The 18,316-nt window shown below is 32.6% G+C and overlaps 2 protein-coding genes across 2 annotated transcripts; one reads left to right on the forward strand and one right to left on the reverse strand.

Moving 5' to 3' along the window:
• Nucleotides 1–7,124: 7,124 nt before the first annotated feature.
• LOC117916327 (AT-hook motif nuclear-localized protein 28-like) lies at nucleotides 7,125–7,952 on the reverse strand. Its single transcript, XM_034832282.1, has one exon. It carries the CDS (start codon nucleotides 7,950–7,952, stop codon nucleotides 7,125–7,127), a length of 828 nt encoding a protein of 275 aa, XP_034688173.1.
• Nucleotides 7,953–12,832: 4,880 nt separating this feature from the next.
• Nucleotides 12,833–15,223, forward strand: LOC117915987 (ABC transporter G family member 23). The gene has a single exon (XM_034831772.1). It carries the CDS (start codon nucleotides 12,895–12,897, stop codon nucleotides 14,845–14,847), a length of 1,953 nt encoding a protein of 650 aa, XP_034687663.1. The 5' UTR covers nucleotides 12,833–12,894; the 3' UTR covers nucleotides 14,848–15,223.
• Nucleotides 15,224–18,316: the final 3,093 nt, after the last annotated feature.

Here is an 18,316-nt window from a genome sequence, read left to right on the forward strand (position 1 = left end):
TATAAGTTAAACTCATGGCTAAAGCCTTAGCTTTGATTTAGGTCAAGTTGGGTGATTTGAGTGTCCATTGGTACACAAATCATATCGAATATGTGTTATTAAAGCACATATTTTGGCTCTAATAATAACTTAGGCAATCCATTTAATGTTGTAGTGTACCACCTCCTAATTGGAGGGACAGTTGGTCTTAGCTATTTGGATGAGGTTCTCTTAGTGAATGCACTAGTGTGTATTGTTACACATTAGATAGGACCTACGATAAATCATGACATAAGATTATCGAGTAGTCATGACTTCACCAAGCCATTACACTTTATAGTTTCTTAACTTTGAGAGAATATTAAGTTTGTGCAGAAGTTAGCAGTGACTTTGACCTATGATGAGATCATAAACTGATCATATATTTTCTATGGATTGGGTCATTATTGAGAAAACTAGTAGCAACAAGTATTCCTAATAGATGCACCATGATATCTCATGGACTTTAAAACAGTGTGTCCTATTAGGTGATTTTAAGGACATGTGATCATGGAATCCATGGGCCTGCAGTAATTCCTTTAATGGAATTTGACATGTGCTTTTAGTGAACTACAATATGTCGTTTGATCACATAATAAGAGGATCTATAACTTAAGAATGGTAAATGTAGTCTTGAAAGATTAATAATTTTCACCTTATTGGACTATGAACAACCAATTCATAGGGAGATTGTGTATAGTGGATAGTAGGTCGCAGACTTGAACACTTAATGTCTTATTGTAGTATACATAGGGTACTTAAGTGTAGTTGACTCTCTGTAGTGGGATGTTGAGTCAACTTTAGAATTGGATTCTGAAGGAGTTAGTACTGTCCTATGGGTCCCATGGTCTCTACTTAGGCTCATATTCCTTAATGTCATAATTTATAAGGGTTGGATGAGTTTTTAGTTTACTTGTGTGCATAAAGGTATTTTAGTAATTATGTAAGGTTGCATAGGGGTAAGTGAGCGGTATTCCTAGATTGAGCTAATTAATTAATTAATTAGAGTCTTATTAGGTTAATGAATCAATTATCAACCTTTTTGGGCTAGATTAAGTGACTCAAGTTCATGGTGGGCTCAAGTCACTTAAACTTAATAAAAAACCTATAAATACCCTTTTAGGGGTTAGGGTTTATAACTTTTGTTATTCTCTCATTGTCGTTTAAAGACAAAACCCTAGTCTCCAGCCTTGAGATATCTACTATCTCAATGCCTAGACTTAAGAAGGAGTCATTGAGGGGAAAATCATGATGTTTGTGAGATCTTCCACTTCTATAGAGTATTCTACACCAACAAGAATTGATCTAGGAGCATTCAGATCATAAGTATAACACTTATATCTAAATCTAGGGTATTTCCACTGTATGATGGATTTAGAGAGCCTATAATAGGTTTTCATGCACCCTAATAATCCAAGGCTTGGGAAGAAGTAATTTAGGATTTCTTAATATATTCATTACATGTAGACACCCTATGAATTGGTGTTCATAATCTAACAAGGTAGTGTTATCAATCCATTAAGATTACCTCTCTAATCCTTGAGTTATGGATTCTCCTATTATGTGATTAATTAATATACTCTAACTTATAAAGACAATATGTTAAAATCTATTTAAGGAATTATTATGACTACAAATTTCATGATCACATGTCTTTTGGATCTCCTAAAAGGGCATGTTGCTTCAATCTCATGAGATATCATGATGCCTTTATTGAGAATACCTTTTGATATTAGCCTCCATTAAGAGTAACCTAATTTATAGAGACATATGACCATATTAGACTCTCATCCATAGGTCAAAGCTTCTTGTTGATTTTAGCATAAGTTAAATATCATCTCAAGGTTGAGAGTTCACGTAATATAGTAGTTTGGTAAATCATGACAATCGAATAACCTTACATCATGATTCACTGTAGGTCATATCTAATGTGTATGGTTACACATTAGTGCACTCATAATGGTAAACTCATCTCAACAATTAAGACAAGTCATCTCTCCAATTATGAGGTAATGTACTACAGTCTCTATTGAATTGCCCAAATCCATGAACTGATTGTGAATAACTTATCATTTGCCAAAAACCCATGACTTATATCATTTATGCAACTCCTAATGTACCAAAGTTATGTACAATACAAGTGATATGGGTTGATTGCTCAAATTGATATCAATGTGTATAAAACATAGATAAGTGGAAACTTAAGTTTAACTTTATTACATCATGTCTTACTTTTAAAGGCTTTATCCCAACAATGCTTACTGTGATTCTTATACATGAGGGTTTTAAGTGGGTTTTTCATATTATATTTTGATTTTATTGTGTAATTGAATTATCATGTGCAAGGAATTGATCAACTTTTACACATGAATTGATTTATATGTGAAAGAAAATAAAATTCTTGATATAAATTGTAATTTTAGGGCTTTCTCACTTAGGTAAGATTACCTATTCAACCTTCTCTAGGTAGTTTCATAAATCAACATAAGTTCTTTCTAATGGTATCAAAGCAACCAATAAGGCAAACTTGTATATATGTGTGTGTATAGATAGATAGATAGATAAATATATAACCTAGGGCTTATATTTGAAAGATGATTATACCTTTTAATTTACAAAAATGTCTTAAAAATCATGAAATTGATATAAATTTTCAATAAAAAAATTGACTAGCATTTTGAACACCCTACTGAGAGTGTTTGAACATTGGTGTAGACATTTGAACATTTCCGAAGGAGCATTTGAAGCTCCTAGAGGACATTTAAACGCCCTTCTAGGCATTCAAATGTTCAATACGTGAAATTAATTTTTTACTTTGTATTTTGTGCATTCAATTAAGATAAACCCAAATTAATTAATTTTTTATTGACATTCCTTAAACCTTAATAACCTCAAAAGCAAAATTACCAACCTAAAACTAATATATTAAGAGTCTTACCAATGTAAGTTCTATTTAGACTCGATGATGTTTATGCACTAATTAGTGAATGATTAATAGAAGGAAAGGTTAAAGTAGAACTTATAGGAGAACATATATTAGATATGTCTGATCTTAATGCTTTGCACGTATAGGACAATGATTGATTGGTGAACCATGTGGTAGGTTCATACATGCATATAACATCCGTGGATGAAATTTAAGTACTTTGTTAGAATTTTGAGGCTAAAATGTAGTAATCTTGCAAATGCTAAAACTAATTAAAATATTTTAAGTTATTAGACACAAGATAATGATGTAACCATGCGATTTAAGAAGGAGATATAATAGCTTCCCATCAATTTCTAACAAAGTCTTAAGGAATCCAAAATGGCAAAAGAAAACAATTACCCCTTCAATATCAAGATTTTAAGGGGTGTCAAATCTTTTGAATATGTTTGGTAAATCATTTTTTTTTATTTGATGACTTAAATTATTTTAAAATTAAATTATTTTTAAGTTATTCACTTAAGACTTATTATTATTTATTTTTACTTTAAATAGTAAATTTGTTTAATAAATTTAACTTAATTTTTTATTTTAAAATCATCATATTAATATATTTATCTCCATTAATTTTAACATTTATCTTGTTAATTTTAAATTGTATTTACATCCATTAAATATTTATATTAAAAGTCTTGTAGGTGCATTAAAAAAACTATAAAATATTTTCTTAAAAAAATGAGTCATAAAGTAATTATAAAATATTTTATGAAAAAAATGAGTCATAGATGTTGAACCATAAATCTAAAAAAAAAAAATCATTAAATGTAGGAAAACAAAATAAAATAGATTTAGGATTTAGAGTAAATTAATTATTTTAACTTAATACTTCAAATTATTTTTAACTTTAGAGTAAGGTATTATATTATTTTATTAAAGATACTTAGGGGGTGTTTGCTTAAACTTAATACTTATTACTTAATAATTTAAATTGAATTTAAGTTAAATTATACTTAAGTTATTGACTTAAATCATGTTATTTAATTCTTACTTTAAGTATTAAAATTGTTTAATAAAATTAATTTAAAATAATTAAATTGATATATTTATTATTATATATTATGATTAGGATAAAGGAAATTAAATAATAATAAAGGTAGTGGAGTAGAAAAAAAAATCATGGAAGTAATTAGAATTACAAAATTAAAAAGGTAAAATGAAGATTTGAACTTAAAAATAAATTAGTTATTTTTACTTTTTTTCTTTAAGTTGTTTTTTACTTCAAGTCATACTATTAAATTATTTTACCAAATATACTTAATTTTTTTAATGACTTAAATTAAATTATTAAGTTGATTTATCACACTTAATCTAAGTAATGACTTAAATTAAATCAAATTATTAATCCATAATAAATAATTAAATTGATTAAGCAAACATCATCTAAACCGACTTATTTGACTTTATTTGTCACTCTCTCACGTCACCCATATTCAGTCAATTATTCTCATTTGAATATACAAAAATTAAAAAAAAAATGTATGGCCCACAAAAACTAATCATACCAAACCTTTTAATCCTATGTCTTCCAACGTCTATTAACCAACGGACTAATTTTCTAAAAAACAAAATACTTGAAAGTAAAGTCGCTAGGCAGCAACTAGCAACTGTATTAACGGTTGCTAAGCAACTATATTAACGGTGGATATGAATGAAATAAGTAACCGTTACCTTGCTATTGTAATATGATGACCTGAACGGGCATGCAATTCCAATTACCCACATCATGAAAACTTCATCATCTTATTATTTTCTTACATATGCATAAAGTATAGGAACTACATATGCTACTGTAGAGAGACGGTCGGACCGAATCCATGATCTTTTTCCGTATCAAACCAAGATTTGATATTATATTAAAGTATCAATTTTTTTAAAAGTTCAAATTTATAAAATTTGAATTCAATATATAGTACGTTACGAAGATTACTAATTTTTTTTAAGTTCTATGCCCTCATTTTTGTCTGGAAAATGTTAAATTTTTGAGCGTGATATCGTAATCATAATACATACGGAAGAACTCACCTCTCATGCTACTATGATGACAGAAGCCGGTTCAATGAAAGAGGCCCAAAAAAATTGCAGTCAGTTTACATGAATAAGTTGGCAGATGAGATAAGAATGGTCCAAGGAGACAGAGACCCTTGGATTTAGAAGGGGACCATATGAATATCCGTACCATGAAACTCTTCTCTATCTGCTGTCTCACCACACCCTGTACATGTATATATATCAAGTACTGTCACACCCTTTGCATTCAAAGAATGTTATAGGCTACTTCAACAGAGGCCCCCACCTCCCCTCGCCCCACCCCAATACCACCACCACCACCACCAATGGCGCTAAGCCTAAAGCCTCTAAATTATTCCAATTTCCAATGGACAAACCCTGTTATCTATCTTTGTTTTCCTGGGTGTCTTTGTACTTCCAAAACCACAAAGCATGATAAAGGAAAAAAAGAAATGGGGCTCGTCATAGAAAATTCAGGGCCTGGAAATAGCAATTCCGGCAACCATGCATGTCTGAAGTTTGACCAAAAACCACAGTGGAAAAAATGAAAAGAGGAAAACAAGAAGGGAAGCAGCTTTTTCATCTCTCTCGTGAAAATGACTTTGCCATTGGGAAGCTGCCAAGTGTGGACGGTCAGAGCTCGCGTGCACCCACTGGGGCTAACCCTTCTCAGTCTTTGCAGTCTCATTTGAACTACAGCAGGAGGAATCCATTATCAGTGACCCTGGGCTTGGGCTTAGGCTTTGGCTTAATTTCACCACACTGGTTTTCCATCATTCGGCTCAAAGATTAAAGTTACTGCTCCATCTCTCTCTCTCTCTCTCTCTCTCATATATGCATGTTATTAAGGGGAAAGAGGACGAAAAGGTAATAAATAAGAGCAGAGGGTTGGACTGCTGCTCTGATTGTCGAGTCTGAAAGCTAAGTATGTTCTGAGCATTTTGACTGGATTTTGGACTACTATCTTCATGCCTTCACTCAATAAAAGCATCATCTTCGTCCCTTCATCAATTGATTCACTTCCATAATCAATGGTTGGGGACAAGCGGACAAGAGCTGAAGTCGTAAGCAACAGTAACAGGAACAGCTAAAAAACAAACAAACTACACTGCAGGGACCACTATGTAATGCCACTACTACAATAGAGCTAGTTCGTCATAGAGATAGGATAGCAGACTGCCAGACACAATTAGAGGGCCCATTGCTCATCTCATATCTCCTCTAGATTCATCAAATGCATATCACAGACATGAAGATATTGTTTGTTTGTTAATATAATGATAACAGAATGCAAAGGAAATTTTAATAATATAATCAGATTCTAAAGAACATTCGTATATCTCGCTCAGAGCCTCCACAGACCAATGGCCAACATTCTTGTTCATTTCGATCATCTTTTACCAGTTCAACCCAGTTGGTCCAAAGGCGATGAAACTGATCTCTGTAGAAGCGCAAAAAAGAAGGAAAGAAAAGAAAAGTAAAAGAAAGAAACAGAAGGGAAGGGAAAAGAAGAACTCAATATTGAAAGCTACCAGATAGTCTAGGCTTCCATGTTTCCAAGCTTTTTACATCTCTCGTACTGAGTCTTTACTCAGTGCTTGCTTTGGGGATGCAAAATGGGCCCTTCCCGAGGGGCTGGACTCTGACATGGAATTCCTGAAGAGCTGACATTGGCATCAGATCAGTGGCAGCAGAGACAACTGTAACACCAGCTTGAACTGACCCACCACCACCACCGCCCATGCCTGTCTCTCTTGAGAAGAAAAAAGGAGCTCCTTCAAGCTTTGTTAAAACTTGAATGGAGACTTGAAAGTTGAAACTCAGAAGCTACGACACCAAATTTGCCACTTTTTTTATTCTTTCCTCCCATGCATGTAACAAACATTAATTAGAGTAAAGAAAACATCCAACCACAAAGATTTTCTCGAGAGTTTTCCAACCCAAAAAACACTTAAACCAGATTCAAAACTTATGAAAGACAGACAATGCATGAGTTTGCGTTATAACGATAAAATCCTTAAAAGGAAAGATAATTTCTGCAAGACTTCAAACAAGATCAAACTGAGATCATTTATTCCAATTTTCTTTCATCTTCCCTCCATGTTCTTCCTCCCTAGTAGGGAGGACGAGGTGTAGCGGTCCAGTGCATGACATCGGGAGCCATCTGGGTGTTCAGCGGAGCTGCAATAACACTGTAAGCACCACTCATGGCCACACTAGTCCCAGCTCCGGAAGTGCTTGCACCACCATTGTTCTTACCTTCGTCAGTGTCCTCTATATCAGATGGGAGCCTATGAACCGAAGGGTTGGTGAAAGTGGAGGCAATCAGAGTCACAGGTCCAGAAGCTGTCACCTTTCCTGCAACTTGCCCTCCATAAATCTGACCTTGAGTGCCTGCAACAGACACAGAAAAAGAAGCCCTCGATGTGGCAGGAGTCGCAGGAGTTGGACACCCCAGATACCACCCAGATATATAGATGATGCACAGAGGTCCATGGAGAGAGTAAGTCGGCGCGTGGGGCACCGGCTGGCGAAAGGTCACGTTCGATATGGTCCCGAACCCATGAAGAATCGTGATGCCCACGCGGCGGCGACGAGCGAACTGCACCACCGTCTCGAACAGATCGTTCCCGGGCGCCACCTCGATCACAATTGGCTTCATCCCAGCCTCACACTCCCTCGTTATCACAATGGGAGGCTTGGGCTTGTTCTTCGAACCAGGTGGTCGGCCTCTCGGCTTCCGCGGCGCCTCCGCCGACGACCCTCCTTCCCCTCCAGTGCTGCTGCCTCCCTTGAAGTTGACCTTCACCTTCGACGACCCAGCTCCGGCGCTGCCCCCAGTGAACGGCACCAGGATCCCTGGGCTCTGCTCCTCATCGTCATCATCAGACGAGTGAGACATGTCTCGGGACAGAGAGATCGCGCCACTGTACTCCGCCATTAAAACGCAGCGTTTTGATACACAACGAAAGGAGTAGAAGAAGAGTACAGTGAAGAAAACCACTCTGCCTAGGATTTTTATAGTAGCTCTGTGGCCGTGGACCCACACAGAAAAAGATTCTACAGGTAAGAGTCTACAAAATGGAGTGTGCTGTCATGAACCAATTTTTATTTGGCCACGTCAGAATAGCAGAAATATTTTCATCATTCATGTCCATCATTTTTTAAATGGAAATTTTTGTTCTAATATTTTTAATTCTGAGTGGGTTCCATTTCTAATTTTAGTGTCTTAAAAATCTGATATGATTTCTTTTGTGTGTAAGTGGTGCAAAGAAATTAATTTATTAGCAAAAATAAAAAAAGTCTTTCCACATCATCTTTTTTCATTAATTTTTATGGGATAAATGATATTTTAATTGATATTAATGAATTTACCATTTGGGCTTTGTGAATAAAATAAATTTTAGCAATAAAATAATAAAAATAGACTTCACATCATACCAAAGGAAAAATATTTAGGTGGCTTGCTCATGTGTTACAGTCTCTTTAGGATGTTTTAAAATGAAAGAAAAGATAACATATGGAAAAAATTAATATAAAAATTAAAAGAATATTCAAGCAAATAAATATTGAAATAAAATAAAAAAAATATTAAAAAAAAATGGAAAGAAAGAAAAAGGTTATACTAACGGGATGAGTGGACAAAAAAATTAAATAATAAAAATAAATTTAAAATTTCATCCTAAACTTTCCTTATATATTTTGAATCAAATGAAAAATAAAAAATGAGAAGGATACGAAATCAAATGGGAAGTGAGTGGAAATAAGAAATAAGAAGAGTAAGAAAGATATTTAGTGAAATTTCAAGTTGATTAAGTGATTTGGTCAAATCTTAGGGAAGTTGAGTAAAATTAACCTGAATAATAAAATAAAATAAAATAAAAAATAATAATAATTAAAATTTTAAAAATAAATAAACTTTGTGTATTTTCAATGAAAGTTATGTATTTGATTCATTTTATAATTTGATGCAAATCATGATAAGTGAAGAAAAATTGAAAACATATAAACTTTGTGTAAAAATACACAGCAATCGTGCCTTGATCAAAATATGACTTTAATGTCAAGACGCAAGTTTGATAAACTTCAAAGACATTGTGCCTTTAAGACATGACTTTAATAAAATTTGAAAAAGAATTGTATATTCAAAACATGACTTTACCAAAGTACACAAAAATCGTGTTTTCAAAATATAATTTTAATAAAATTTTAAAAAATCATGTCTTCAAGACATGACTAATTCTCTACTAAAATGTCCATGGCATTAAGTGTCATTGATTTGGAAATATTTTTTAAAGTATCATATTTTGATAAATACTTTCTAAATTTTTTTTTTTTATATTTGTGAAAAAAAAAAAACTGTAATTTAGGTCTTTCAAATCATCTCTTTCATTGGAAATTTTAATTAGTATATTAATAAAGGCATGTTTGGCACCATAAATATGATTTACTTTCTATTTCTAAGAATTAAAAGGAAATATAATTTTTTGAAAAAAAAAATTGTTTGATATTGTTATAAGTAGGTGCAAAGGTGCAAAAATTTTTAGACATCGCCATTTTTTATATTAAACTTTTCAGACATCTATGTAAAATTTATAATTATCATAAAAACATTTACTATAATCACTATGATTGTAACCAATAAATACGATTAATGTCATTTGGAATTGTTAGCTTTAGCATTTCCTTTCTTTAACATTTTTTTTTCTCTTTACTTTTTCAACTTTTACAACACTTTAAAAGCCCAATCCTTAGGGAGAAGGCTTCTACAATTCAAGAAATACCTTTTCTTTTTTCTTTAAATATACTTAAAGCAAAACTTTCAACTTTAAGTGCAACATAATTTTTTTTAAGAAGAATAAGAGACCCGATGATGCTTCAAATAAAGAAAAGATTGAGGCACATATGAAGTTTAAGCATGCTAAAAAGCATAAGAGCAAATTGAAATGCTTTAATTATGGTAACAAGGGTCACTTTGCTCGTAAGTACACTAGTTCAAATTAAACTCAGCTCCCACTAACCATATAACTAGAGATTAAGGAGCATATATAGAGTTTTGATGAATTAGTTTCGATATAAGATGGATCTATGTGATAAACAACTTAAAAGTTGAAGTCAAGGGTATTAGAATATGTAAATTGGAATTGCATAACCCTAAGTACCCTATTCTTACATGATGTTCTTTATGCTCCAAATATTCAATAGAACTTGGTCTTTGTGTAAATCCTTCTTGGTTTAAGAATTTTCATGATTTGGTAATGGAGTTGTATTTGTCAACAACGTACTTCGGTTCTAGATTCATTTTGGATGGTTTTATGGTTCTCGATAATGATAACTATGTGTTGTTTAAGTTATTATTTGTTGATGACTACTTTTAAGGCATTGTGGATTATTCTCTTTATTATCAAGGCAAAGAATTGTGTTTGAGGGGTTATTTAGATGTTGATTGGGCAGGTGATCTAGATGAACATAAATCAACCAGATATGCATTCTTACTCAATAATGAGGCCATCTCATGGATAAGTAAGAAACAAAGTTATATAGCTTTGCCAACCATGGAAGTTGAATTTATTGCATGTTCAGTTGCAATATAAGAAGCTGTGTGGTTGAAAGTATTTTTCAAAGCCTAGGGATAGTCATAGATGTTTTTGAGCCAACAACAACCTATAGTGATAATCAAGCTACGATCACTTATGTAATGGATTCGGAATATCATGGAAAAACTAAGTATATAGATACTAAGAATAATTTTAAAAAGAGATATTATTGCACAAAATGAGGTGATCCTAAAATATTTACCTCAATGTGAAATGGTTGTTGATCCATTCACAAAATTCATTTTAAGGGACATTTTTTATATATGTAAAGTCATTAGGACTGTGTAGGTTATGATTTATGTTGGTCATATGTCATTGATCACTATTGATTAGATATAAGATACTTTATATATGATAAAGTGAGATGAGTATTTGTTATTCATATCACTGAATATGAAATTAGTATTTACACATATACTCTTAAATGTATGTCAATGGTAAAGGTTGGCTCTCTCATGTGAGCAACCACCCCAATCAATGTGCTTATGAGTTGGAATGAGACACATTATACTAATGATGATAAATGAGTGAGAAGTATACAAAGATGATGAGTGCCACCTTGATTAAGTATCAAGATGAGGTTTATAATAAATGAAATCTTGATCGAATGTAGTTACCCACAATTACATTTGTATGTTTAAACCACACTTGACTTTTAATATAAATGGTTTAAAGAGAACCATAGATGCAAAACTTGAGCAAGTTGCTAGTGTGAAGCTCTTAGTTAAGGTTTGTATGGTGGTAGTTTGACATGTACTGTCCAAGTACAAAAAACCGTTATAGAATGTATTTCATACTACATGTGTTTGAATGTGACTAATAAAGAAAGTGAGTGATTAATTCTTACATCCTTATTATGTAAAATCCTTAAGGCTTATTACAATTATAATTGCTCATTATTATACTTGTTGTACTTTTGACTATGATTTGAGGTGACAAATTAATGTTACTACTTTGACATGTTTTCGATGTAAATGAAATAATTTATCCTTATAGGACATATTAGGCAAGCAGTTAATTTGAATCTAAAATGCATAAGCTCAAAAGGAAGACTTTTTTGAGTTGCATTGACAAATATGTGTTCACGGTTGACTGATGATATTGTTTTTGTAGCTGATATAATTGTGAATACACTTATAATGTTGGAGAGTATACAATTTTAAGGGATTAATTGTATACATTGAAAATGTAACAAAATAAGTCTAGGGTACAACAATACATGATTATTATTGTTCACTTATAAATTTTGGGGTTGATCTACTATATATCCCTAAAGAATACATAAGTTTATATATAGCCCCCGAATTGCAGGTGTGCTCACATGGTTGCACGACCTATTTGCCTATATGAATGACATTCAAAAGTGGAACATAATGAACCTAGATGTTATTGATCAAACTAGTTCAGTCCATCTTGTGCAAGTGGAAGATGTTGGAGTTGGGTTTGAGTGTTCAAGTATACTAACTCGACCTGACCCAATAAATGAAAAATAAGGAGAGCGATTTCTAAGAAGAAAAAAAAAAAGAACTTTTCTTTCCTTCTCTATCTCTAAGAGAAAAAGATCATAAAGGATACGTTTCTAATTGTTATTTCATTCTTTGAGAAAATAAAAAAGAACATAATTTTTCTTTCTCGAACAAAGTCCTCTCTTAAATTATTTTTGTTTTTTTTATGAAAACGAAGGTCAAAACATTTGTGTTGTGAAAAAAGAGTGGTTGTTATATTTATAGGTCCATTCCCGACTTAAAAGATAAGAAAATCGATTAATAAAATAACCAATAAAAAATTTTGGGCATTTGATAAGTTAATAACCTTGATTTCCGTCAAAGGGATACAAATATTTTTTTCCTTACGTAACTCTCAGCCCTTCTCTCTCCTGTATTATATATAAAGAGATCTAATGGTTGCTATGGAATTCAAAGTGAAATATTCGCCACTAAACAGTATACACATTGATTTGATTCTTTGATGTGGGTCTGAACCCCACCCCACCAGCTGCTCCAAAGCTAAAAACACACACGCAAAGGGCTTGCATGGACTTCTGCTTATTGTATATAATATAATATGATATGTTGGTGGGACTTCGTAAGAAAGTCAAATATCTCAGATCACCAAACGCTGCCAAAACCTCACCGCCTTCACCAGAAATAAAACCATTTTCGAGAATCAATTTGGTAGGTTCAACCTCCCACTTCACAACTTGAGCATTCCCACTTCAAAGCCTCCTCCATCTCCTCCTCCCCTTCCTCATCGCATCCACTTCCTGCAGAAAATTAAGCTCAAACAATGGCAGCTTGCTTCCAACAGCCGGCCCAGCTGGAGGATGACTCAACCCTACTCTTTTCAAATTCGGACTCCCATGAAGGCTCCACCAGCCCTTCCTCTTCCTTCTACCACTCACCGCCACATGATCATCAGTCCAAAACTACATACAGACTAACTGTAAAAACTCTTTCTCACACCATTTATCCAGTCCAGTCAATGCCTATTTCCTTCTGTCGTCCCTGGAAAAAGCCTAAGCCCATCAACATACTCAAAGGGGTCTCCTTCACTGCCAAAAGCTCTGAAATCCTTGCCATTGTTGGCCCAAGTGGTACTGGGAAATCTACCCTTCTCCGCATTATCTCAGGCAGGGTAAAGAATGAAGAATTTGATCCAAAGAGTATCTTACTCAATGATCATCCAATCACTTCCCCAGCTCAGTTAAGAAAGATATGTGGGTTCGTGGCCCAGGAGGACAACCTGCTTCCTCTACTCACTGTAAAGGAAACCCTAATGTTCAGTGCCAAGTTTAGGCTTAGGGAAATGAGTGGAAAAGATAAAGAAGAGCGGGTCGATAGCTTGATGCAAGAGCTTGGCCTTGTGCATGTTGCAGATAGTTTTGTTGGAGACGAAGAGAATAGAGGTATATCTGGCGGAGAAAGGAAAAGGGTTTCGATCGGAGTCGATATGATTCATGATCCCCCAATATTACTTCTTGATGAGCCAACTTCAGGCCTCGACAGCACTTCAGCACTTCAAGTGATTGAGCTGCTTTCATCTATGGCAAGAGCGAAGCATAGAACAATAGTTCTGTCTATCCACCAACCGAGCTATAGACTTCTTCAATACATTTCTAAATTCTTGATCCTCTCTCGTGGTTCAGTTGTCCATATTGGTAGCCTTGAATTGCTGGAGGAAAAAATAGACAAAATGGGATTCAAAATCCCATTGCAACTAAACCCTCTAGAATTTGCTATGGAGATCATATACAGCCTGGAAGATTCAAATCCCAATTCTTATCACAGTGATATAGAAGATAAGAAGCCATCTTCCTACTCAGCATGGCCGGAAGAAGAGGTGGGCAGAATTCAAAAGCAAAATGATGGCAGCCAGATGGGTAATCACTATCTTTGGAGTTTTTTTGAGATTATGTTCCTCTGCTCGAGATTTTGGAAAATTATTTATAGAACAAAGCAGCTCTTCTTGGCAAGAACAATGCAAGCGCTTGTTGGGGGATTTGGGTTGGGAAGTGTATATATAAAGGTGAGGAAGGATGAAGGTGGAATCGCAGAGCGGTTGGGTCTCTTCGCTTTTAGTCTTAGTTTTCTCCTTTCATCTACAGTCGAAGCCCTCCCAATTTACCTTCAAGAGCGGCGGGTCTTAATGAGGGAATCTTCAAGGGGAGCTTACAGAATTTCCTCCTACATGATTGCCAACACTATCATCTTTCTTCCCTTCTTGTTTGCAGTGGCTATTCTTTTTGCGGTGCCGGTTTACTGGCTTGTAGGGCTAAACCCCTCCATTGCTGCATTCACATTCTTCACTTTTGTGGTTTGGCTGATTGTCATGATGGCTAGCTCTCTAGTACTCTTCTTAAGTGCAGTCTCTCCGGACTTCATTTCCGGAAATTCTCTGATCTGCACTGTTCTTGGCGCCTTCTTCCTCTTCTCCGGCTACTTTATCCCAAAAGAGAGCATCCCCAGATACTGGCTCTTCATGTACTATGTCTCCCTTTACAGGTATCCGCTGGATTCCCTACTCATAAACGAGTATTGGAGTATGAAGGGTGAGTGTTTCTCTTGGCAAGTTCAAGATCCTTCGAAGTGTTCGATAACCGGAAACGATGTGTTGAAGGGTAGAGGGCTGGACAAGGACACAAGGTGGATGAATGTGGGAATCATGTTTGGTTTCTTCATCTTCTATCGCTTGCTTTGTTGGATCATTCTGGCTCGAAGGGCTTCAAAAACAACCATTTAACTCTGCAGAAATATGAGACAATCATCATCACCCTCTACAATGTTGATAAATTCAGATTTCACGATTAGGAAGGGATGCATATAGAATTCATAAACTAGATGTTCTTTTCATGTTCATAAGGAATTAATTCGAACCAGTACTTAATTGTTGCCTTGCCTGTTGCCAAAAAACACATGGTCCTGAACCAATAGGCCAGAAACTGGGCTCCCCATTCTCCCTTTCTTTCGTTGACCAGTGGGCCGTCTCTAACTGGCCGGGGTAGGATGGGTCACGCCTCGGCCTTATAAGTCAAGCCCAGGCCCAGCTGCTGCGGCCAGAGGTTTAACAATCATATGTTTTTAATTATTTTAATGTTATGTTATAAGTTTAATGATGATATATAATGTTTTAGAATTTAATAGTTTTATTTCTTAAGTTTTTCTATTAGTTCCTTATGTTGCAACTCGGGTAACTCGGATCCGTTTCATTACTAACCCGAACCCAAACTAAATTAAGAAACAATCAACTTGACTACGGTCTAACTAACATGACTTCTAACCTGAAATATACAACCCAAATCAAATCCAACCTTATTTTCTTAGACATTCATGTTGGTTAAATTAGAAATCCATGGGTCTAATGATTCAAAATCCATTTAGAATGATTTTAAGAAATTATATATTTATATCAAAATTTAAATAATAATAAAATAAAATTTAAAGTTAATAACAAAAAATGGAAATAAATTTATTTATAAAATGACAAATTATATAGTAAGATTGTAATTTGATATTTTTCTTTAAAAACAATAAAAAAAATAAATAAATCTTATTATAATAGTAATATTATAAAAAAAAATTAAGTTAAGTTGGATTTGGATTAAAATCATCTTATCCTAATCTCGATCCAAACTCAACTAAATTGAGCCTAGGTTAAAAAAAAAAAAAAAAAAAAAAAAAAACTAACTCAAACTCAACACGAGCATTAAGAAAATTTACCTTTATTAGTTTAAACATCCTGTTGGTTCAGATTGGATCCGGTCGAGTCAAAAGGTAATCCGCCCAAATTGTACCCAAGTTGGAAATTGGAATAGACTCAAATTGAGCTATTTTTGTGATTCACTTTGTTTCCAACAGTTGAGAGGTTCAGAAACCTGACGTCTGTGTTGCCTTCTCCACCAGGACCATCCACTTGCCATAGCTTTTTCCAAGGATTTGTTTGTTTTCTTTGTGTGAACCCAACACCTTTCTAATGTGAAATTTTGGTTTATCATCAAGACCATATCAGCTTCACATTACAAAGATAACAATCAATTTCACTTAGAAAGACGTAGATTTTAAAGCTATGTTTGATGCTCGGAAAATTTGAGAGAAAATGTGAAGAAATAAAATAAATAAATAAATAAATAAATTTAAACTTTAAGAAATTACTTTTATATGTTTTTTCAAATTCATTTTACTTATTTTTTTATTATATAAAGATTAAATAATTTAAAAATATATAATTTTTGATAAATTTTAATTATATTTTATTTTCTTTTATATTTTCTATGGTGAAACTAAACATGAAAAAACCAAATATTTGTTTTCTTTTCTTAATATTTTATAGAAACCAAACATAACCTAATATTATATTAAAGTATTAAAAAAAATTAAAGAAAATGAATTTTTTACCTTTGATAATTCCATAAAAATATAAAAAAATTAAATATAATTAAAACTAACTAAAAATTTATATACCTTTAAATTATTTAGTCTTTATATCAATGAGTACAATATAATAAATGAATTTAAAATAATAAATAAAAATAACTTATTAATTTAAATCTATTTTTATCTTTTTCCTTCTGACCAAACATAGCCTGACTCCAAATTTTTGAATGTACAATGAATGGGCAGATGGAACCAAATAATTTGAGCATGTAAGATGAAGGACCAGCAGCGTCAGTGCAAATGGATGTGGACCCATCTCAACCACACCTCCTCACAACCATTCTCATCATTTTTCCCATCCAATTCAGATCTACATTTTTCTATCCCATGATAATGTAAGGGATGTGGGTGATTCCAAGTAAAATAGCAGCTTACCACACAAGGATTTCTAATTCTAAATTCTTCGGAAAATTTGTATCCACGTGTTGTGTTGTGAATGACTGACAGAGATTTACTTCTTGTTCGAAAACTATTTTTTAAAACCGTTCTTTAATGTTTTATAGATCAAAATTCTATTTCAAAACCTAAAATATTTTTAACCTGATTTTAATAAGTTTTAAAAATATTTTTTATATGCAAAACTTTATTTTTAATCATTTTACATGCTTTTATAATTATTTTTTAAAAAAATCACCCTCAGAAAATAAGTGAAAACAATAAAAAAGTAAATAGAAGATGTTATCTGAAAATACTTTATTTTTTGTTGTTAAAAACATAAAACAAAAAAGTTATCAAACATGTTTTTTTATTTTTTTTTTGTTCTCGAGAACAGAAAAGCGTTCTAAAAAATAATTGTCAAATAAGCCCTTAAAATGCATTTCGTAGTGTTTTTAACCAAATATTTTTTGAAAGTATTTTTGTGAAAGTGCTTTTAAAAAAATCAACTATCAAAGTGCTTCTCCATTAAATATTATAAGTGATTTTACAATCTTATAAATAATTTTTTAAAGTGTTTTTTAAAATTTGTTGAACATTTTTTTTACGCTAAAAGCACTTTTTAAAATCAACGAACTCTACCACCAAAAATCAATATGGGCTTTTACTTTTTATTTTTATTTTTGAGCGTCAATCAATCTCTTTATTATGATTTTTTGCTTTAATTAAATAATCACGATGATATCCTTTTTAACTCACTTCTTAATAATGATGCAAATGACTAATTTATATGTGAGCCCATTTGATTCAAAGTGGTTGTGATCACCCGAAAAAGCAGAAGCTTTAATTAAATCAAGATTATGTTTTTTAATTTAATTTTAATAAGTGTTTTAATACATTTAATTTATTAAGGGGATTATTGACTTTGAAAACAATATGTAACTTTAGTATTCTATTTTTGTTAACGTTAGGTACTTTCTAATTTTATTAAAATTTAGGACTTTTACTATTTTACTTTTTTCTTTTTTAAAAAAAAATTATTTAAAATTTGTTTGATAGTAATTTTACAAAACACTTTTAACAAAGTGTTAAAATTATTAAAAAAAATTGGCACACAGACTTTTATTTTTTTATTTGAAATTATTTTTCTTTTTTTATGCAATTGAGAAAGAGGAGATGATAAGAGCATGAGTTAAAATTATATGACATTTTGAAAAGATATCACGAGATTTTGGAGTGACTCAATACATCCAAAAAAAAAATTGAAAAGTTAATATTTTTATGTCATGTGATTAATGATTGAATTAAATTAGAAATTTAAGATAATTTTCAGCAAACTTCGAAAGTGACAAATAATAATTAGTAGAAAAATAGGATGATATAATTGCCAATAAATAATAAAA

The sequence above is a fragment of the Vitis riparia genome, chromosome 6, assembly GCF_004353265.1.
Source record: "Vitis riparia cultivar Riparia Gloire de Montpellier isolate 1030 chromosome 6, EGFV_Vit.rip_1.0, whole genome shotgun sequence".
NCBI lineage: Eukaryota > Viridiplantae > Streptophyta > Magnoliopsida > Vitales > Vitaceae > Vitis > Vitis riparia.